Source organism: Caloenas nicobarica, chromosome 3, assembly GCF_036013445.1.
Source record: "Caloenas nicobarica isolate bCalNic1 chromosome 3, bCalNic1.hap1, whole genome shotgun sequence".
Classification (NCBI taxonomy): Eukaryota; Metazoa; Chordata; class Aves; order Columbiformes; family Columbidae; genus Caloenas; species Caloenas nicobarica.
The window spans coordinates 103,173,048-103,197,244 of NC_088247.1; the positions used below are offsets into that span (position 1 = coordinate 103,173,048).

Genomic DNA, 24,197 nt, shown 5'->3' on the forward strand with positions numbered 1-24,197 from the left:
ATTCTATATTATATGCCCAGAGCCATGTAAAACTGAAACTTGAAAATTAAGGGAGCTTCAGATATTTCATTCCTATTCATGCTCAAAAAAATACTGGCAGAACTGGAAACCCCAGCTCATACACTGTTACTGTTGAAGTCTATCCTCTTTCAGAACAATGTTTTTCCTTTAAAAAACAAAACAAACCTCTGTAAAATATTGAAATTTCATACTTGCTATAAACAATGCAGTCCCAGTTATGTACAGCAAAAGGACTTCTCCCTATTGAACCTGTTACCCACATCCTCAGAAACTGCAAAATAGTTCTGCTCCTGTGTCAGTTTTGCCACCAGCTCCCACTCTCTCATATAACAGAGTTGTAACAACAGTTGTTAAGGAATTAGGGCTGCAACTCAGCTCGTTAAATGCTTGGTTTTTAGCCTCTATAGTCCAACAAAAAGTCTGGTAGTTGACTGATACATATTTGGAACCAGTAGACAACTTCTACAAAATATCAAGATAACACAGTGTAAACCACAAAAATTTAAGCTCCAAAAGGGATATTAAAAATATTTTTGGCATTACATTTTAACTTGCTCTGTGTTGTATGAAACTAGTCCTATGTGCTCTTTTAGCCTCAGATAAAATCTATTATTAGAGGAAAGCAGGATTTTCATCATGGCTAACTTCAGCTCGGCCACCTTGGGCTCTTTTTTAGTAAAGAAGAGATGCATGCACAGATGTTTGTAGCTAAAAAGCTACTCAAAGCATGAGTCAACATCTACAGACTCCAAACACAGCTTCTGTTTATTTTGTTCATTCTTTTTCATTTATTTGTCAGAACTATCATATTCTACCTAGAAACATACACACTGTTAATCCTAAAACTAAAATGTAGATAAGGCATTTGAGGTTATAAACATTTCAAGTTATATTTAGTTTATGAAATTAGAAGGTATCAGTTCACTGGGTTTAATAACACACGACACAATTGACAAATATTTAAATTTTCTTTTTCTTATGTTTTTCATATCTTTAGAGAAATAGAACCTTGATATAGGTCACTTCCCACATAAGAGCAGCATCACCAAGGCAGTTCTGCAACAAGCCATACTAAGAACTGTGCCGTTTCATATTTTCATAAACGACCTGGAAAAGAAACAGCGAAGTGCTCTTGACTAAGCTCCTTAATTTTATGTTCTTTAGGACAGCAAAGATTGATGGCCAATTACAAAGAACAACGGATGGATCTTCTAATTCCAGGCAACTGCGCAATACAATTGGCAAATAAAATTCAACTGAGATATAACTGAAGTGATGCAGGGGAGAGAGGGGAAATCCGCTAAATTCCTATATAAAATGCTGGAGTATGAGTTGACTACCGACTCCGTAGTGAGATATTAGGGTTATGACAGCCAGTTCTACAATGACATCCATTCACTGATGTGTTCTGTTCAAAAACATAAACCAGATGCTGCACGTTAGGAAAGGATTACAGAGCAGTATAGAAAACGCCATCATCCAGCTTCACAAACTCTGCCTCTCTGTTCCCATCTCAAAAGGGGGAAAACAACAGAACTGGAAAGGCTCAAAGAGCACCAACACTATGATCAAACTTAACAGTTTCCGTTCAAAAAAATAACTAAAGATCCTGCAGGTCTGCATTCTGGAAAAGACAACTGGAGGCCTATAAAATCCTGCGCGATGAGGACATCCTAGTACAGCAGCTGGGAGGAAAGAGTAGATGCAACTAATTGCAAAGCTCCAAAACAAAACCAAAACAAAACAAAAAAGGTAAATAAATTAAAAAAACCCCCCACCAACAGTGAGCACCTCTGCACATCAGGCAGATGAGCTGTGGAACTCCTCGCCACAGCGATTCCAAAAGAAAAAACAAACAAACCAACCAACCCAATCAACAAACAACATGGAAGGTCATTTAGAAAATAGAAATTGCATCATGCACAAGAAGCTGTTGCACCAAAAATGCCCAGAGGACTAGAGAGCAGCGGGGGTAGTATTCCAGGAGTTAAGGTGGGGACTTTTGTTAGTTTTTACTTAAAGTTTTTGTAACTATTGAGAGGGGTATACCTACATGTGTATGTACTATATAGCAGGAGGGAAGAAGGAAGACACGGACAGTGAGATTATATATAAATGAGACTGTCTCCATATAGCATGTAATTACATGCAATTTTAGCTAAAGCGTAAGATGTATGTCTAAATCAAACTGTTTGCTTGGGATTGACTAACTCCCAATATGTGTGAAGATGTTCCTGAGGTCACCTGGGGTTGTTCTCCTCAAAGAGCTTTGTCTGTGTCTTTATGACACACAATGCCCATGTGTCACCACAAAACGTACCTGAGCACTCATACACTTTAACCTTTACCTGAAGGAAAAAATATTTCAGTCAACAAACAACACTATCAAACTGTATTGGCTGTCTGCATCTTAGATAAAGGACAGTGAGATACTTTCACCTATGCAGGACCTAAATGAAAAAGTTCTCATAATTAAATAAATACTGAGTGATTTGATATTTAATATATTTAATATATATTTTGTAAAAGAATCCTCATTTTCCATTTCTTCAGGAAATAAAGGAGTAAAACCAGAGTTCTTTTAAATGTTCAAATAAAAACTGTGAACAAGTCAAACACTTTGCTTACAATACAAAAGCTCTACCAAGAGAGGGCAGCAAAATACCTTGCAAACATTTCCTATCATATATAAAATTCTCATGCAGGAAGATATATGAGATGAAATACACCATCCTTGAAGATATTTAAACTTTACGTTATTCTCATTATATATCACTGAAGCATTCCTTTGTCAACAAGGAGAAAAAAACCCAAAAAACCACCCAAAAAAACCAAACAAAAACCCCCCACCAAAACACACAACCACCACCACCACGCACACCACAACCCACTACATTTTTACAGTGGTTTTAACAACTTAAACATTTCAGATAGAAAACCAAAAGCGGCACAGGTCAAAAGATCAGTACACCAGTAATGCAATGAAGTTGCTTCAACACAACTTAATAAGGAAGGGTGAATTTCATAAACTAAGAGAGAACTACAGCTTAACAAGTGTAACAGCTGTAGCTTAAAAAGATTAAGGACTCATTTTGCTAATTAAAAAAAGGATAAATTTGTGTGCATTAGAACCACTTGGTTTCGTTTAGTTAGCATTAGATAATGTAATTTTATTTTAAAGTATTGTCAGAGAGCAAAATTATATTGTGCAAAAGCATTAGTAGATTAAAAGGAGTCACTATGCATCAATTAAAGCATTTCTGAAATGTCAAGACTTGGGCAGTTCTAAAGCAGGGGAATATTCAAGAACACTGTGAAAGCAATATATGAAAATCCTTCAGCCTTAGAAAGCACAGTATCTGGCTACTAGGACAACTTTTGAAAAAGCTAAAGAGGTACTGAAAATGCCCCCAGAAAGCTGCTTATAGCAAAATGTTAATTATGCTAAGGCAAAGTGATTCTAATTATTTTAAAGGTGTGAGTTACTAGAACCTAAGAGCTAATTTACACTGAATAGTTGAAAACAGTACTATAAAACTGAACAGCACATCTGTCATTTGTGACATAGGTACCGTTACATGTGGGTTTAGATACAAAGAATCAGCTTCAGAATTCAGAGCAGCCGCCAGCTTCATCACGCATTCTACTCATGAAACTTTTTTTGGAATTTCGTTAGTTCCATGCCAAAAGTGTCTTGGGAAACTTCGCTTGGGGGTGTTGGGGGGGGGGCGGGGCAGATATCGGCTGTTGTTTTTAAATTAACTTACTTTAATATTGCAACATATTTTAAAGTTATTTCCCCTCTTTTTCTCGCCCTTACTTTTGTCCAATTAAAGAGGAGGTATATTCAGAGAGGATGAAGAAAGAATCATATTTACAATAGTAACTTGTGACTTTGAACTCTATCAGCGTTAATCCTCCAGTTCTTTGGGCAGCCAAGAATCGGGAGCATGACTACATTCTTGAAATAACACGAGAAAAATGCAAAGAGCATGGTTAAGAACACACTGTTGCATCCCTGCTGAAAGAAACCTCGCATTTTCCAATGGTGACAGTGTTTAGAGCTTCTCCTACATGACAACTGCAAACCAGAATCGCTGTTAGTTTCCCCAGCTACACACAAAGCCTTCCGAGTTTGTTCTGAATCAGAGCATAAAGGGGAATAAAAATTAAGAAGTAGTGTTACTATCTCAGCTCGTGATGTTATATGAATGAGTCAATACCTCATGTGCACCGAGATCACCTTCCATCATGGCTTTCACTAGCAAGTAACACTATATTCAACCACCATCACACGCAGCAACTAGTGAGCTATCCCAAAATGATATTATTCAGTAACTTTAGATCTATATTTTCTGGGGGAAGCAGGGGGAAGGCTGTTTTAGCTTCTGCTCCTGGAGGTGAATGACTGACCGTGATCATCGTAGTCCCTTTGCTAAGGACTTCACCACAGTCATTCAGAAGAACTGAAGTCTCAATCAGTTTTCTTAAAATATGACCATTATCACAAGGGTTGAAGGGAAGACAGAGATCTCAACTAGATTAAGAAACTTCAGTGTTCACTGTTGAAACAATATTCTGTGTCAGAGCAGACTTAATAGCCAGAGAGAACCTGTCTTTTCCTGGAACACTTGCAGTAACAAGAGAAAGTATGTCCCAGCATTAGGTAATGCTCATCCTGCCGAAAACCAGAGCTAGTGTCACAAGGGCATCAAGGGAAAAGAGAGAAAAAAACCCTTACATGTAACAAACCCATTGCCAAACCAGTTTGTGAAAGCAAATAGCTGTCTGCTCTGGCAGGTCACCTTGTTTCCTCAGGTGGAAGCTTTTCTATACATTCACATAAATCTTCAGGATTCAAACACTGACTTGCTTTGGTTTTGGATGTGAGATCAAGCCATTATTTTTTTTCCTAAAAAGATGATAGCAAACCACACCGAGATGACCATATATCAATAACAGAATTCAGCCACAAACTCAAAAGACTTCTTGTCATGGAGGCTGATACATTAAAAACAGAGGTATTTCCATGAACAGTACAGACAGAAGCATCTTTGTATCACATCCAAATTCAACAGGCACTGAGCTGATAGACATTTCAAGATGAACGGAAACTGGTTTGAAGCATTTGATTTTAAAATTCACTGTAGAACACAAAGATACAAGGACCAAGCCTGAAGAAAACAAAATATCTCGAGGAACAGACCTGACTGAAGTAATTGCTGCATTGAGTGAAGAGGTCAGCTGCAGGCAGATAATACACACTATGACAGCTGTTAGTCATCATTTATGAACACACCAACTTCATATTCCCTTCTTTCTTTGTTGAATAACTTGGTGTCAAAGCACAACATCAAATCACTCAGAAAGATCAATAGGAATACTATCCTCATTTTGTCTGCTTAAAGATATAACAACAAGGATAGGGCAAAAAATAACGAATAAGATGCGTGCATTGAAAAAGGACATCAAAAACGTCACTTGAGCCACTAAAAAAAAGTCAAATTAAAACAAAAAAATCATAAGACGGATTCTCTTGAGGGGAAATTTTCAAGTCTGTGTCACACATTGGGTTTTTTTGCCTTTTTTTTGAGGAACAGTTTCTTGTTTGTGCTGTTATCTATCCTAAAACAAACAAACAAACGTGGCATAGGAGAGGATAGACACAAGGATGACACCCCAAATGCAGCATGAAGGTTGACCATTGCTAGCTTAAAACATTGCAGTAATATATTCTGCACTTTATCTATTCTGAACATTACCGTTAAGACATTATGTGCATCTTTCACTCTGTGCTTCACTAGTTTTTAAATGTAAATTTTATAACCCAACATAAACAACAAATCTAGAAATAATGCTATTATGTCAAAGTTCCAAAGGTAAGCATGTAGTATCAACTACAATTAATCATCAAAACCTGAATTCATCAACCCAAACCAATGGAATTGTTCAAGCTGTGTTGGTGATCTGGCCATTAAACTTGCATTTACCAACTGAATAAATATTAAAATACATTTCTGCATTAGAGTACGTTTATGAATTTAACAAGTTGCACTGCAGTGACTAGCTGTACAAGAAAAAGTCCGTAATATTTCAGTCCTGGAATCTCCAAGTGCCTGGGCTTTGAGGGCAGCTCCTCTAACCCAGCCTCAATTTATGGAATAACACACAACACAACGTTTGGGCTTTTATTCTAAAACGCCAAAAGCCCCAGCATGCGGGCATAGATATCATTATCTAACCCAACAGTCGCTACCTACTAGAATCCATCTCACACGAGGGCTCTCCTCCTCCCACCACCGAGTCACCGCTCCAAGCCCAGCAGCTGGCTGCAAACAGGCTATAACAGCAGCCGAGCGGGAGGCGCCGGCACCAGACGCAGGGTGACCTCAACTCCATCCCCAGCACCGTGTTATCTGCAGAGGAGCAGCCACCTCATGACTACAAGTAGCCCCACGTGCTCTACAGACATCAATTTAACAAGGTACAGTCAATCTATTTTATCCCTGTTACAACCGTTTATAGAAAGAAGTAGAAAAGTGCTTCAGCGTGTTGATTATTTTGAACTTTGCTGCCAGTTTGAGTTTTAATAGATTAATCTTTTGATCTTGTTCTGCACAAGTTCAGAAAATGAACAGGTGTGTCTGCTAAGGCCCTTCAAATTTGTAGGAACTTATCTGAATATCAACGTTAAACTTGCACTTTAATATCAAGTAATTTACTCATCATTCCAAAATTCAGCATTTACCACAAAGCTCACTCTCCTGTATGGTCACATAAACCTACTGAATATGTATCTCAATAATGCCTATGTACCATGGAATGAACATACACCACCCCAAAAATTTCATAATTCATTTACAAAGAGAAAGGAGTCTAAATCATGGCAACAGAGATTGCAAATTTCCATCACATGGACAGCCTGCACCGAAACCAAGAGTCTTCAAGAATAAAAGGTACACTTGACGCACGAATAACATAACCTCAGAAGAAGCGATCAATATTTAACCTCCTGGCATCTTCTTAAGTGCTCTCAGCTGCGTGACCTTCACTTTGCATCATCTGAACTGAACTCTTGCTATATGCTCTCACTAAAACTCTTAAAGTTACTTGTGTTTAGTTATGTCTTTTTAAACAAAGATTTTTCAAGTGCTAGACAGTCTGAACAAGCTCTACCTGAGCCCACTGCACACGGTTTCAGAGAAACCCAGACTAGAGCTATTAATAGTTGACTTGATAAAACAAGCAAGAAACAGACGCTCAGAAGACCTGCAAAGTTTGACCGTTCAAAGGTAAGAGGCTTGTGAATTGACTTTATGCACATGCTCTGCAACTGACAATTAGACTCGGTTTCAACACTGGTGGACCTCTGTTCTTTAAATAGTAGTGAAAGGTGAGATTGTTTCAACTGTGTCTGCGTCAAAGTACACTTTACACTTAATTAAATGCAAAATTATAAAGGCATTTAATTGACTACATGTATCACGATTTTGAAACACGATGCAAATCTACAGGTCATTATACCTATTGCCAATGTTCAAGCAGCCTTCCCCTGATTGATCACTATTGCATGTAACACTTCCACTGTCAATTTGTTTTTCCCCGTACACTAGTATTAAGACATCCTAAACTCTAGTATTTGGTCTACAGGTTGGGGGACCTTCCCCCCTAAAAATGTCTAAAAAACAGGACACCAGCTATGTATTATTTCTCATTGCATTTTGTTCATCAAAATCTCAAACATCATCCAACTCCTTTTGTTCTCCTTTGTGCTCGGGTATCTCAACTCAGATCAGTAGCAAGGACTTGCCTTCTTCAGCAAAACACCAAATAAAATGTGATCCTTTCCAACTCCAATGATGCAGGAGGAACTACGTGTTCTTATGCTCCTCACACTTCCATGGTGATCCTCCTTCCTTTCACCTCAACTAGGAACTTCCCTCCTGGTATCTGTCAAATGCTTTCCTAAAGCCCAGGGACACTGCTTTTGCAAAACGAAGTATTATCTGGGTACAGTTTACTGTCCTGTGTTTTACGTGGTTCGTCATTCTGTTCTTCAAAAGTAGTTCTGAATCTTTTCACATGAGCAAGGTCAAACTAACAGGCTTCCATTTCCTTGATCAAAAGGGATTTAAGGTCTAACAAGAAGCACTTATTTTATAAGCTCAAGTCACATTAGTTGGAAATAAGAAAATTAGGTTTTATCAGTCAAGCGAAAACTGGCAACCAACCGCCACAACAAAGACATGAAGAGGTATCTACCAATCTAAAGGTTCTTACATACAGATTTCTAATAGAGAAAGGGATCTATTAAAGTTTTCCATCACCTTGATCTTTTCAACTTACTAAGTTCAAGCGTCCTGCTAGTTTATATACCTGGCAGAAGCCAGACTACAGGAAGTCAGCAGTGCACATGCAATGTTTGGGGGAAAAAAAAAAAAAAAAAAAAGCTTCTCTTGAGTAGAAAAACCTACTTCTATTGGCAACTCCCTCAGCGGTATTCTAGTGAGTATGTCAGGACAGCACTAATTTCATGAAAGGGAACCAAAATAACAAAAAATGTGGAAAAATGTACAGTGGTTTCTGATCCAAATTTCATGTTTTGCATTAAACAGGAAAACAAAACCAAAACAAAACACACCAACACACACAAACCACACAAAAAAAGAACTGAACATTTTTGAGAAAGGGTAAGATTTCAAAGAAACATTTTTAAAAGTGTTACTAAAATACTTCTAAGAACCACCCTTCAAGCAACATCCATACTAAACTGCAGCAATTCAGGCAACAATTTTGCCAACATAGTCAGAAGACTGCTTAATGGAAGAGCGCTCTTCCCAGTCTGCTGAACGTGTCAATGTTACCCAACATCTATAGCTATTCAGTACTGTAAGCAGACAGCACCCATTACCTCTCCATAAAGCCAGTTACTAAGTCTCTGAGAGCTAGACTTGACAGAACTAAGGAAAACTTCACTGTGAATGGGAACAAACTGAATGGAAAGAAAATGAGAGGCACTAAAAAAACCAAAAAGTCATTATCATACCAGAAATCTGTGTTCCAGAAATTTTGAGGGCAAAAAAACCCCTGAAACCTTCAGGATGAGCTAACCAACACTGATGGGTCTTTTTTCTTTTGTGTCTTTGGTTTCCTGACCCACTGTGCAATGCAGAGGCTGGAAAGATCACTTCATATGGCTTTACAGAAACCTGACTTCTTCAAAATAAGCTGTCGGATAAATGGCACCATTTCAAAAGCAGAGGAAAACTGGAAACGGGATATCTGCCTGTTAACTAGGGAATGGTCACGGGCTGTGGGAAACCGGGCTACCAGGGACACAAAGTGACAGGCAAACTTTCCTTCCTTCAAACCAAAGAAACATTTTGGTTGGAAGAGACCCTTAAGATCATCGAGTCTATTATTATAGATACATTGCTACTGAATTATGGGATGCGGGTTTTTTCTTTATTTCCACATGTTTTCAAAGCAGCCCAGGAATTACACATGTAATAATTACTGATTTACATGGGGAAAAAAAATACAAATTATTTTAGTGCAGTTAAAAATTAAGATTAGCAAAATCTCATAAAAATACTTTTAATCTGTAAAATAAAAAGCATTCCTTTAAGTCTATCAGTAAATAAGAAACTGCTACCTTTTTACCACTTTCTGAACTTGTACTGTCTAAAACTAAGAAGCCTTCCAAAAGAACTTATGAAAACCACACCCTATCAATACTACTTTCTAACCACAGTCACACACCACGTTTTCTTCAACAGTATCATCCCAATCCATGATGTAAATGAAAACCGTAAGCAAACTTGAAGTATTTAACAATGACGATCCCCCCTAATATTCTGCTGTTGCGTTTAGGTGAACTTCAAACTTTTTTGAGTACTTACGACAGGAGTCGGTCAAGTTTTGGTCCATTGCGTCCCTGAAGGACAACGGGTGGCTTGTATACCTTCATTATGCCTTACAATCAATACACTTTCTCTGTTTCTGGCGTTCTTGGTCTCTTTATTTATGAAGCAGTGATGATTTTGAAGTTATTTATAAACATTAACTCATTAAATTCCCAAGTGTCATATTAGATACCAACTCAGTGACTCATATTCCTGACAATATATTTATCATGGCTGGAAGAGAAGGTAAATTTACATGCACGAGTAGCACACAGAAGCATGCCATGAACTAATGTTATATTTTAGAATGGTATTTGACATTAAGTAACTCTGCAGCTATTAACAAGTACGTATGTCAACTAAAGTTGGCTCATTATCAAACAATCAGTGGAATTTATAAACACTGCCTGACTACCACTTCAACAAAATGAAAAATAACCCATACAACAAAAATCCTTTCATTTTTGAGGATTGAAAATGGAAGCTGTAGTGTTTTAAAGCTTGTTATTACTGTTCTTAAGTGAGTGCAAGTTATGGAAAATTACAGCTATCTGCAAGTACTCCCTGCTTCAACAGGAAAAGCACACGCCATGTGTTCAGGTTTCTTATAAGAAAGTAACAAAAGTTATCAGTTCACCAGATGAAATTATTACATTCACCGCCTTTTGTGTAACCTTGGCCACATAAAAACCTCAGTGTTTTAGATCCCACATCTGGTCCTCATGACCTTACAGCCTGTCATCACTGCACAGTAAACAACACAAACATTCATGTAACAGGCTCTGCAGCAAAATAAACAAAGTAATATTACATTTTGAAAAGAAGTGCTAAAGCAGTAAGGCATCTAAATCCTTTCTAAAATAGAGAAAAATCTTTGAACCAAAATAATACACTTTTGTTGACAATGATCTAATGTAATTCTTCAGTTCCCAATTTCCCCAAGATTCTTGAACACCGGTTATTAAAGTGAAGGAAAACATTGGAACAATTGAAGAGCTCTCTTTAATATGCCATTCTTCACCAGTCACTCCTTTGGCAAAACGTTTCTGAGGAAATGTTTCTTTTTGTGCCTAGGAAAACCCTGAAGCTACAAGCTACATAATTTAATTTCAAAATCAGTCTTGCTTTGAGCAGAGGGTTGGACTAGATGACCTCCAAAGGTCCCTTTTTCAACTTTCATTTTTATGTAAGCATTTTTTTTTCAGGCTTAGAATAATTTAAAAAAATATTTTTCTGAACTTGGGAGTCAGTCAAACATTATTGAATCAGGTACACTTAAGGGGAGTGATATGAGACCAGCACTTAAACCCAAATATTATCAAAGCCACGTCTTAAACAAAACCTCCACCCCACAGACACATTTCATGAGCAATAGACTCAGCAAAGCCTTTCTACCGATCCATCACAAGCCCCATGTTCCTTCCCACACAGTCACAGTTATTCCCTTCTCTTGCACTACCTGTAGTCTCATTGCTCCCCACAGAATTCAATTCTGCCCACAATGCCTTTACCGAGACTGGAAATGTCACTTGGAGATATGTTAAAAGTAATATATACCTAAACCTTTCTTCCCAACTATTTACTATTCTGTACATTGTGGCAGTAAGACTACTGTTATTACAGTCTGAAAGCTGAAAGGCAGTTACTGCAGAAGACGAGTTCTAGCTTAGAGTTAATTGAATGTATTATAACCATATAGCTAGAGTAGTAAAGAGACCAGAGAAACATTTGTGAAATGTTTTAATAAAATCACATGTTCTTCTTAGGCTTAAAGACCCAATGGCAATAGTCTTTCCACAGACAATCTGGCCAGCAAGATGAGTAAACACCCATTCCAGATATCTATCCTTTTTTTAAGGGAAAAACAAATCAAAACCAGGACCGGACTTCAAAGACGACATTCTATTAGATGAAAACAAGTACATCAGACTGATCAAATGAGAAAGCGAAGCCATAAGAATGCCATCTGATAATATGTTTTTTTACACACAGAAAATGTCAAGAGAGACTTGCAGAGCTCTTAATACGAGGCAGCACTTTTTTTCTGAAGGAACATCTATCTACGATGCTTCTCTGAAAAGTATTTCAGCATTATAAATTTCAATTAATACAGGCTTCTAAAGGAACAGACGGGAAACAAAAATATTAAAAGCCACTACTGTAGAACAGAAAAAAAAAAATCAAAAGAAAAACTTCTTTTAAAAGTCTGTCAAAAGAAGCGACATGAAAGACCTTTCTCATGACAGCAGACTTGCACATAAACACATCAAACAGACAGATTTGTAATGAGCTTCTTGCTTATTTGTTTTTAAACAAGGTACCTTTTAGATAAAGCGATCCCTGCTCACATTTAAGAACATATTGCAGAAAATACACGAGCCAGTATGACCAATTTTGATGTCAAAACTTTGTTCAACACATATAGCTAGTTTATTGAATCTACAATATGAATTACTCCCAAATTAGCAATCTGGTTCTGCTCACCTTTGCATAAACAAACTAAATGCAAAATATCAAAATAGAAAAAACTTTAGTGCCAATTAGACCAAACATGTCAAAATATTTTTCCAGTTACCACTGAAAGCTATTAAATGAATTCACACCATCAATCTGGATCACATCCTATTTATTCAAGGATCTTGTTCCCTACATCTGTACTGCATGTGACCTAAATTGCTCTCAGCATCCCTCCTGGAAGGGAACAGCTAATCTCCGGGGAGTATTTTGATGGTAAAAGAATCCAGGATTGCACCACAGGCAGTACGCCTGAGACAGTTCAAGGTCTTGCTCTTTTACTGAACCCAGTCTGATGGCACTATCCTAGAAGACTTTGCCATTTCATATACCCACATCACAGGCACTCGACCTACAGCACTAACCCATATTGCCACACAACAAGAACAGGAATATGGCAACTAGAAAGTTTGTTCCCAGAACTTGGGCACATGATCGATACACAGCAATTATTAAAAGGAACTGAAAACCCCTCATATGTTAAAAATGCTATGGGTCTGGAAAAAAATCCCACAGGGTATGGGACAGGGTACAGTGGCTTCAAATTGAAGGGAACAGCTTAGCCTGGACGAGTATAAACTGGTCAGGGGAACACAGACTACTCCCTGAGGGCAGCACAGATACAATCAGTATTGTTACAGGTGAAAGTTTAACTCCTAAAATGTTCCATGAATGTATACACTAAAAGCAGAAAATGATGGTTTCCTTGCTAAAGAACTGATGTAGTATAAAGGTGAGCAAGCTTTCCAATACAATATTTTGCATTAGTGCATCCACATTCAGGAAGCGAAATTGTCATTCTCCATGATGATTTAATTCTCTACTTCTAAAGGTTAAAACTTCCTTCCTTGCCTTCTTCTTTATAAGGATGTGTCAAAAACTGATGACAAAACAGTCACTAGAAAATTAATTAGTCTGGTTGAAAAATAACAGCAGTGAAAGCCTCCAAAGATTCCCATCTGATCTTCAACTTTTCCATGACAGGCCAATAGCAACTGCAACGTTTGAATGGGTGGAGATCAAGAACAAGGCATCTTGCTATAATCAAAGCTTTTGCACACATACAAATGCTGCCCTAATGCAAGAGAGTAATTTAAACCCTTGACATTTAACTTATCATTAGTGAGGAGTTATTACATGCATTAAGTGAACAACTGCTCACTTACAATACCGTACCTTCTCTGGATTTCCAATTCTTCTTGCGATGGACCATTTTGTACTTGAGGGGGAAGCTGTGAATTCTGTCGAGGCAATGTAGGACCTAAAGGTGAAGGCAGATCATAAATTAATGATTTGAACTCTTACTATGCAAAAAATGCACAAAACCAAGGCAAAAGGCCAGCCATCACATGACACTGTAAGAACTGTTCACTTCTGCTTTTTAAGCCAAAGAAGCTCAACAACAGAATACAGCAAATAAAAACTGCAACAAATGTTACTTTATGTATTTACAGAATGGATTTATTTCACATGGATGAAAGGGTTTCACAGAAATGCAAAATAAATTTTATATACGATGGAACTTCACAAAAGCTTTGAAAAGCGCTCCAAGTCTGAGATTTTCTTAGAACGATGAACAAGTACTCTTGGAGGAAAAGGCTCAAAAAATTAAAACACTCACCTAAATAGAACACTGGAAATGAAAAGAAAAAAAAAAAAAAGAACAGGAGAAAAACATCAGAAACTTATCACCATATTGAGAGAAGGAAGATAAAGTAAGTTTCTACAGGTCACACCACAATTTACTCAGATTTTAGCTCATCAACTTGGATCAAAGACCTTCCTTTTTGGATAGATAAGTATTGTGTCCAAAGGAACAGAGGCATACAGTGAATGCACAAACTGTGCATTCTGCTCAGCACATTAAATGCAAAAGAGGACATGCAAATACAGCTTCGACTTTTACTGATGGGCAATTCTGAATCATACATCTTTCAAATAATTGTATATCCTAGATCTTGCTTGAAAAACAAACAGGCTTTTCCATTTTTCTTACAAATGTATTTACAGCACAGAATTATTTTAAAAGATTGAATAGAAGGATGAAGAAGTGCAGAATGGAACACAGTAGATCACGAATGTACTGTTTCTGTAAAAATAGGCAGTAAACCAGGAAATTATTCAGACTACAGCTAAACTTTAGCATATGGAATTTATAAGTAAGTAGGATTAAAAACAATAAAAATGTATCAAGTTCTGAAAAGGTCCCAAAGCAAACCAATAATTTCTTGCTTAGTTTCCACCAAACTAGAATGATGGAGTTGTAATGAGATCTCCCACATCTCAAATATCAAAACGTAAAATTGTTTGCCATCTGAACTTGTGAAAGTCATCCAAAAACATGAAGAGACCACGTGTGATGTACTGAGACATCAAGGACAGGTGATCTGCCCCAGATTCAGCAAACAAGTGCCCTGTTTAAATGCTATACAGAGAGGTTCATTTACTCAAAACAGCATAGTATTGTTTCCACTGTGGTCATAAAGGCAACGAATCCCAAAAATTATAAAAGTGTATACTATCTACTGTACGCTACAGTTAAAAAGTAGTGTGAGCACTTCTAGAATATAAAAGCAGGAGGTGTACTACAGAGGTTGTGTTTTCTGTAGTTATTCTTTTCAGCAAGCATTAGGTCCTCATACCTAAATACATGATGTTGCCCTGGATGTACTATTTTTACTTGGAGTATCTCCAAGAGATACCCACAGATATAAATCTATATTATTTTCAGCGCAAAAGATTTAACTGCAATGATAACTGATAATTAAGTTATCAGTCAGTGGGAACATCTGTCATATTGCTCATCTGGAAAACTTTTCTGCTTTACGACTTCTGAGGTCACACATCCTCCTCCATCACCTCCCCTGAGTGACAGGTGGGAGGTTTTGATGCCCATTAAGCCATGACCGCAGCTCCCAAGCAGCCGGGGGAGCAGCCGGGCTGTTCGCTGTCTGCACCGCGCTGCAGCCTTTCATGGGCTTTTAGAAACAGAGACAACCTGGCAGCAGCTGCCTTGCTGCTTAAAAGGTGCTATGTACCATCACCGCTTGCCACGTCTGATATAATCCCTTCCCTCAGATCTGCCGTTTCTCGGTATGAAACACATTCACCTAAAAATTAATAGCAAAGGACAAAAATAAAAAGAAACGGTCATGCTCTGGCCATTTACCAACTGGAACTATTTTGTACCGAAAACACAGTAGAAATTAAAACCTCAAGCTTCTGCTCATCTAATCTTTAAGAGTATTTAACACGTTTGTTTTTTTTTAACAAGGTATTATCATGCTGCAGTAGGTGAGTTTGGAATGCCACCGTACAACCCTGCCACCAGCATCCCCCCGACTCTCTTTTGCCAGCACCACTGGAAACCATCCACATGTCTTCACTTGCACTGGCTATTCAAACCAGCCCAACTATCAGAAAACCTGTTCTCATAGTCTCAAATCGCGTTGTAGGACACTATGTCAGAAAATCACGTTCTCCGTAAATTCTGTAGAACACAACCATCAGCAAGTCGAGCCAGCGTAACCTGGCCAATCTACTCCAGTAAGTTATGTGCTTCTTTCATAGCTATTCATGCAAAGTAGTGTAACACAATCCCCTGCTAACAATTAACATGGTTGTTACAGGATTTCTTATACATTTTTGCCATAAGGAAATGAAACCTGGGCATGCCAAAGGCTTTCAGGAAAGTAGATTTCAGCTATCAAGTCATTTGGCCTGTTCTCTAACAAATTCCATGCTAACAGGCACTGGCAAGTTAAAGGTACGCATCAGGTGGAAAAGTATATTTTATCCCATAAAATTAAGTTATTAAAGCAAGCCAAGACCACCACTTCATTGCTAAAATACAACTGTCAGTAATGGGACAGATGGTATAAGAAATAAATAAGCAGGAACTAACTAATAAAAAACTCTCTCAGAGGCTTTTGAACACTTCAAGGTACTTCAGTAACATCAAGCCCCAAGAGAAATATTCATAGATACTGCCTGGAAAAAAATTCTGATCCTTCTACAGGATCACTTTATCTTCAGAGACAGGTACAACCCAAATAAGAGACGAGGTTGAATGGTCTATTCATTCCAATTTTTAAGGAAAGCCTAACATCTTTCTTTTTCTAATGAAAGCACAGATGGTGCACTCCATGGCACACTCTGTCACACAGAGGATATAATTTCATACTAATTTGTTCAGCAGCTATTCCAGTTTAAACGCTTTCTGGTTTTCAGCTTATTCTCACCTTTGCGTCACCCTTCCTCTATGACAGTTCAGGCCTCTGTGTAGTGAGAGATGGACTGGAAATCTAATACATTAAAAATCTCAGGAGAAAAAAAAAAACCCTGCAAGAAATGTTTTCACCAGCTAGGACAGGATCAGTTCTGGTTCTTCATGTGGTCACACAGACAACTATGCTGGCACAGCTCACAGAATGACATCAGGCTGCTGGGGGCTGCTTGAGACGAATTCAGCAATCCCAGCATCACTTTTTAAAACCGCAACCAGAGTTGTAGTTTATCAAACTCCTTTACTTCATTTTCACCTCCAACTGACTTCTCACCTCCGTATCTCCATTCAAGAGCTGAATTAATTCTAGTTGTACAACCCTATGAAAGTATAATTAGCAAGATGGAGATGGAAGCACAAAGTTTCTCCTCCCTTCATGCTTTTTGGTTCATCAGTTCCTTTAATCTTTGCAATTACACTGTCTGTTTTGGAGTTTCACACCAAACTCTCCACTCCACATCTTTTAATGTCACCTGCCTTACGCTACCAGCACTGACATACCACCTGGTTGACACTGAGGACATCACATTTCTATGAGCTAACAGCCCTAAAAACCCCTGAGTATGTACTGTTTAAGACAGGAACAATCATGTATTACACGTAATACTACAGGTTATACAATGAGCTACAATGTGCATTTTCATTTAGCTGAACAGGCTCCCTTGGGATCTGGTAAAATAAGAATCTGTGAAGCTCTTTTTGGGGGACCACTAACAGTCAGATCCCATGAAATCTTCCTCAGAACCCCGCATGCCCTAGTGTTCAAGAAAACCAAAGCACATACAAAAAGACCCAAAAAACCAAAACACAAAAACCCCACTCCTGCAATTAATGTACTATTCAGAGTACAGCATTAAAAGACAAAAATCTAAGTTGTAAAAAAATCTATAGTGGCTTTAGAAAATGTTGGTCAACCATCACACATGAGAATTTCAGCTTGAGGTAAAGATCTCAGTTTTTCCCCCAGAGAAAGAGTTTATATAAACACCACAATAATTAAGAATTCCCACTCTTTCATATCTCAGTATGTTACTGCCAAGACCAAGCAACATTCCAACTGTAGAGTCTGATATTCAAATCAAAGTATGACTGACTTTTCAAAGAAAGAATGGATCGAAAGCAGACAACAATTTATATAGGCATATGCTATAAAGATAGGTGTACTGACTAATAATCTTCAGAAGAGATTTTCATTAAGGACAGTTTGAGTACACCTACTAAGCAAAGAACACACCTCAGGCAAGAGTTCAACACCACAGCAAAAAGATGTATTTCTGTTATAGAATATAAGAACTTAAGAAAAAAAAAAAGGTGTTTTAGTAAATGTTTAAAGGTTTTCTGAATGAATGGAAAGCAGGCTTTTTCAGAGATCTACGCTAGGAAATAGTAAGAAAAATTATTATCATAGAATAAATAGTTTGGGTTGGAAGGGACCTTCAAAGCCCATTTTGTCCAACCCCCTGCAATGAGCAGGGACATCTTCAAACAGGTCAGGTTGCTCAGAGCCCCGTCCAGCCTGGCCTGGAATGTCTCCAGGGATGGGGCATCTACCACCTCTCTGGGCAACCTGGGCCAGTGTTTCACCACGCTCACTGTAAAACATTTCTTCCTCAGGTCTCGCCTGAATCTCCCTTCTTTTTTAGTAGCTTATGGCGAAATAACCTCTTTCCCTTGTCTCTAGGTACTTCTCCTCCCATGCAGAGCCTGTGCTGCTCTAGGACACCACAGAACAAAGTCTGGGGACACTCGCCCACCAGCCTTCAGCAGAAGCAAAACAGCACCACTCCTCAAGACCTGGACTTGTATTCTGGATTTATATGCAAGATTGTGACAGTCAAAAACTAGGGCATTAACAAGTTACAAAAGTATTCTCTAGTATGTCCAATTGTGTGAATCACCTTCCAGCTAAGACTTCACTTTCCTTCAAGTATCTGCTTCCTCACATACAGCTACCATTTCTTAAGCACCTCCAGCTGAGTTAATTTACTCTTGGCTTCCATTTATTTTAGGAGAGTGGTAACTACATTGCATTTTCCCTACTGAAAGTAAATGCTTTCCATTTCGCTTCTCAAGCACTGTTACCTGCTCAAGGTAATAAAATTGGACAAGAATAATACACTCATGAAAATACATTCGAATTTAAGTAGAGATAAGCCGCCTCCTATCACTGCCAGCAGAGGCTCCTATCAGCGCCAGCAGAGCCCGGGGAAGGGAGCGCTGATACGGGGGTGCTGGGCTCGGCTCAGCAGCTTGGCTGGGTCACCTCAAGCAGGTTTGGGGTTTCCCTCTCACCCGTCCTTTCATGCAGGGGGAGACAGAGACAAAGCTTCAGCAGTCAAGTCCTACACTTGCTTTACACAGAATCACAGACTGGTTGGGGTTGGAAGGGACCTCTGGAGATCATCCAGTCCAACCCACCGGCTACAGCAGGTTCAACCAGAGCAGATCACACAGGAATGTGTCCAGGCGGGTTTTGAATGTCTCCAGAGAAGGAGACCCCACAACCTCTCTGGGCAGCCTGTTCCAGGGCTCTGGCACCCTCAGAGTAAAGAAGTTTCTCCTCATGTTTAGATGGAACCTCCTGTGCTTCAGTCTGTGCCCATTGTCCCTCATCCTATCGTCGGGCACAGCTGGAAAGAGTCTGGTCCCATCCTCTTGACACCCACTCTTGAGATATTTATAAACATTGATGAGATCCCACCTCAGCCTTCTCCAGACTGAACAGCTCTCTCAGTCCCTCTTCATAAGAAAGTTGCTTTATGCAACTATAATATCACAATTGTAAAAAAACAAGTATCAAAAGTTAAATATATCAATACCATCAATACTACTACTTTTTTCCCTCAGTTTTGTCAAGCTTTGTTTAAATAGCAATGTTATAGATGATGACAGTCACCATCTGCATACAATACTACAGAAATGAGCCTAACAAAGCTGTAATTCCACAGTCATGGTCATGATTTTATGACACCACACTGTTTCCAAAAGGCAGCAGTTTTAATACAGCTACAGCTTCTACTGGTAATATTTTCAAGACAACAATATGAACCCTCAAGAGAAAAACACATTAGCATTCCCCAACGTTTATTAAACAAAACTTTTTCCACAAATTAATGTACTTCTACATAGGTTTACCATGCAGTGAAGACCAAATACCAAATTTTAATTAAATTCTTTGGGCTGCCCACCCAAACTTCAGTGCTTTCACCTGATACAACACTAATCCTGAAGAACCACAAAAATCAGAAATACCACATGGGCAACTCTTAGAACTGAGTGTAACTCTGAAAACTTAGCAACTTGCCCTTCACTTCCAAATACCACAGATAACACTGATGATGCTTTCAATAATCTTACGTGCAATTAAAATGGAACTGAAGTATTTTGTGCAATAAACAGTTAAACCTTCCTTTAGGTCAATATTTTGGCATGTAAGTCAGGATTAGCTATTATAAAGTCTACTAGCTACAAAAATAGATTCTTTAATCGATTCCACATCTAAAAGGAAAAGAAAAAAACTTGCTAGTACAAATAGAGATATTATCCAGCTTCTGACAACACAGATAATGTTACTCCCATTCTGACAGGAAGCGCTGACAGCCTGCTCCAGAGGCTAGCCAGGAGTACAGGTATAGCATAATTACTTCACTACAGTAGAATAATTTTTCTCTCAAAACAAGTTTTAGCATGATGTGAACCAAAATATGCATGATGTGAACAAGGAGAAGCATCTGAGATCCCCCCTAGCCCTGCATATGCATTTCTCATTTCAGTCTCCTAGAGCCTCTACACATATTCCAATTAGGCAACTCCAGTTCTTGTTTCAGTTTGCATTTCCCACAGATACTAAATTATTCAATCAATGATATGAGTAAGTGCATTCCCCTATTGGCAAGGCTTTAATGAACTATCTTTGCTGTAAGAGAAAGGACGGCACATCAGTACACAGCTATGGAAAAAGCATGTAACTTTTCCCCATAAAGGTTTCATTATTTAGTAACTCGACAACCTAACTTCTAGGGTTACTAATAATTTTGAAGAACTTTAACCTCAAGATTTTTTTTCAAGATTAGACTAACAAAAGTAAAGAGACCCTGGAAACAAAAAAACCCTTATGTTTCTTTTTCCTCCTCCCCATTTTCTAATGAATGAAAAGTGTCACCTAAGGCAATATTAGAACAGCTTCACTGAAGCCATTTCTACCCTTGGCCTTTATATCCAGAGTATCCCCAAACCTTTTCAAGAACCAATACATAACTGTTAAAGATTAGTAAAAAAACCATCATGAATCTTACATACAGGTAATTCTAACAGAAAGAATTGGAATAGGCTTATTTTTCTTATTTTCTTCTTTTGCCGCTTTCATCTTCTGCAACGAACAACTCGAAGTACTCTCTCAAATGCAAATTATACATATATAAATCTCATACTTAGTTATTCTCTTAGCAAGGCTTTCCTGGGACCGAAGACAGATGCCACACAAAACACCACCAATTCCAGCTGAACTAGAAGGTAATTTTTGCAGCAAAGCATCAGTGTGATACCCCTTTGTTCCTCTCATCTCCCAACACACGCTGCCCTCACTTGCCCTTACTCCTTCAAAGGAATAATCCATTTTCTCACACATAAGAGAATTTTCTCAGCCATCTAATTTAATTGCCCTTCATTGAGGCTTTTCTCTCATTCCAGAGTCACTTTGATGGGAACACTGAGCTCTACTTAATGCAGATATGAAAATTTTCTTTGTAATGCAATGCAAAAACCTTTGCAGAAAGCAGTCATTTTTGCTCTAGACAATTAAGACCAATTACTGGGTATGTGAACACACTACACGCAGCCTTAAAGCCAGAAATCCTCTTCAAACGACCTCTTAAACTGATGACACATACTTGTCACTTGATGGAGGTGTAACTTTTGACCACTCCAGACAATTATTTAATGAGTAAGTCTTTCAAATCTTGGCTCATTTTTAATACATCTCCTAAACACTATGGGGCAGGAACCTGTAGCATTAGTAGTCTACCTTAAAATTCCAAGAGAAAGTGCAGTCCTGCCTTACTGTCTTTCTCTTCTGGATTTACAGGTGGCCTGCAATCTGCTTAACTAGTCAGCAGGAAAACAGAGTCTGCTTGAATAGCTACTAGCTAATACAGGGGTGTCAAACTCATTTTATAATTATAAATGTAGTTACTCCTACATTTATACAGTCCTAAAATTACATTCAGCCCTTTGGAGGCAACTGCAAGGCTGATGTGGCCCTCGGTGAAAATGAGTTTGACACCCTGAGCTAATAGTACCATTCAAACCAGAACGAGTGAAAACGCTTTTCACTTTTACACTGATTTAAATAAGCAGAGATCGAGCATAGGAGAAATTAGGATGATCACATGTTCAGCACTGTAAATCAGGGGGACCAAAAAAAAAAACCAAACACCTAGACGCGGAGTATTTCAAACAGTTTCACTGATGCGGCAGCCATCACTTCAGAGGCCTTTGAGACAAACCCATACTGTTTTTTAAGAAGAAAATTGCTAGTTGCAGTAAAGCCTTTGCTCCAACTTCAGACACCTCCACTCTGCATCCTGAATTCATGAGGATGACGAAAAGCCCGTCCCCGCAAGTGCAGTGGTACAGGCACCCAGCATCTCCCCCTCTGCTTCTGCGGATCCACTTCAGGGATATCCCGCAATTAAACCACCTCAAATTATGTCGGCAATATAACGTGAAGATGCCAACTGCAAGCAAGATTAATGACGTTCTTCAGTATATGCAAGAGAAGGCAACTATATGATAGAGCCGTAAGTAACAGCTGACTCGTGAACCAAGAGAATGTCCACAAAATCTTTAATGTTCCTCAGAAGCTGTTTAGATTTCTGTGAACTCTTGCATAAAGTTTAAAATGCATCTACAGCTTTATGAATTTCTGAACAGCATGCTCAGTTAACAGTAAAACTCCTTGTCTTTTATGAATAAAATACAACTTAAAATAACCAAGCTAATAAAAGAAATTGCCAAAATGAGAAAATACAGCAGAAAATAAGGATACTGCAAGAACCAAACTTTAATTGTAGGCAATTCTAGAGTAAGAGGGAAGTTCTCTATAGGATTTCTTTATTTTACTCAAGTTGGTGATTCTATATGCGGTTCTAGATATACTAGGAAACACTGTGATTTACATAAACTACTGGAGACAAGTTTTTCTCTTCAGGTACGGATTTTTGAAGCACTATCATCAGAACACCAACTAGGGACTGCATATGTTCAAAATTTTTTAAAGTCTAGCAGATAAGTTGGAAGAAACAAAACTATCAATATATAATGTATTGGTCTTCACGAATTAGAACAAATTCCTTTCATAACATATACTCCCCACCACCTTTTCAAGACAGGGTAATTTGTTTATAAAAAGGGAGGGCAGTTGCAACCCATTTCCTACAATGAAGAGTTTATATTAAAGCCTCAGAGCCAGTGAACTAAGTAAATATTCAGCTATGAAAAATGCTAGGAAAAAAAAATAATACTAAGGATTCATTTCTAGCTGCACTTTTCTATTAGAAAATTACACCAACTATAGAGAAAAGAAATGCATTAAACTTTGAGCAAGGACTCCAATTAACTTTTTTCTAAACTGCAAACTACTTAGTAGCTTATTTCTATTATTGAAGCAGGCATGTTCAGAAAGATACTTGATCTATCTTTCTTCTTACACTGACACAGGTCAGAAAAATTAAGTAATATGTAGATCATACACTGACAAACCTCCCACCTGATAAAACTTAGGAACACTTGTTGACAGTATTCTAACACATACACATCATAAATATTTAACTGTAAACATTGTCTGGAAACCGTAACAGGCTCTAAAAGCGATTCTATATGCGTAAATTATGATTTTTTTTGCAAGCAATAGTGCAAAACTACTAATCTTCAGACATCTGCTGAAGTGATGCTGATATAAGCTTTGTTTTTATTTCATCCTCGTGGAAGCTAGAACACTTATATTGTCTGTGAAATAGGTACATGACAGCTTATCATAATTGGCCACAGTCCTCCTTGGTTGATAGAAATTATAGAAAAACAGTGATCTCCTCCTGTGCAGATGGTGTCCACCATTAGCTGGTGAACAGCTAATGCATTTTGACTTGAACTGACCAGTACCAAGTCAAATCACAGGAAAGAAACAAAGTGACTACCTCACAATTCAGAAAACTTAAACATTACAACCAGTCACTATCAAACATAATTAATGTCCTTGTCTGACCTACATCTCAAAGCCATTAGGAACAAACTAGGTAGACAACAGCAGTACAGCCAGCAACCAGGACATGAAAGGAGGTTGGAGCATGGAGGGTGTTGGGCTCTTCTCCCAAGTAATAAGTGACAGGACATGAGGAACTGGCCTCAAGTTGTGCCTGGGGAGGTTTAGATTGGATATTAGGAAAAAATTCTTCACAGAAAGGGTTGTCAGGCAT

General features: G+C 38.2%; 1 protein-coding gene across 8 annotated transcripts in view; it reads right to left on the bottom strand.

Annotated features, from left to right (window-relative positions):
* ENAH (ENAH actin regulator) overlaps positions 1 to 24,197 on the bottom strand; it is a 99,953-nt gene that overhangs the window by 21,809 nt on the left and 53,947 nt on the right. For 7 of the 8 annotated variants that reach the window (XM_065630639.1, XM_065630638.1, XM_065630637.1 and 4 more), the window contains exon 4: positions 13,617 to 13,701. In XM_065630639.1, coding sequence (XP_065486711.1) covers positions 13,617 to 13,701 — 85 coding nt within the window. Of the gene's footprint in view, positions 1 to 9,923; positions 10,040 to 13,616; positions 13,702 to 24,197 lie in introns of those variants that run through there. The other variant, XM_065630634.1, reaches the window with a different exon arrangement.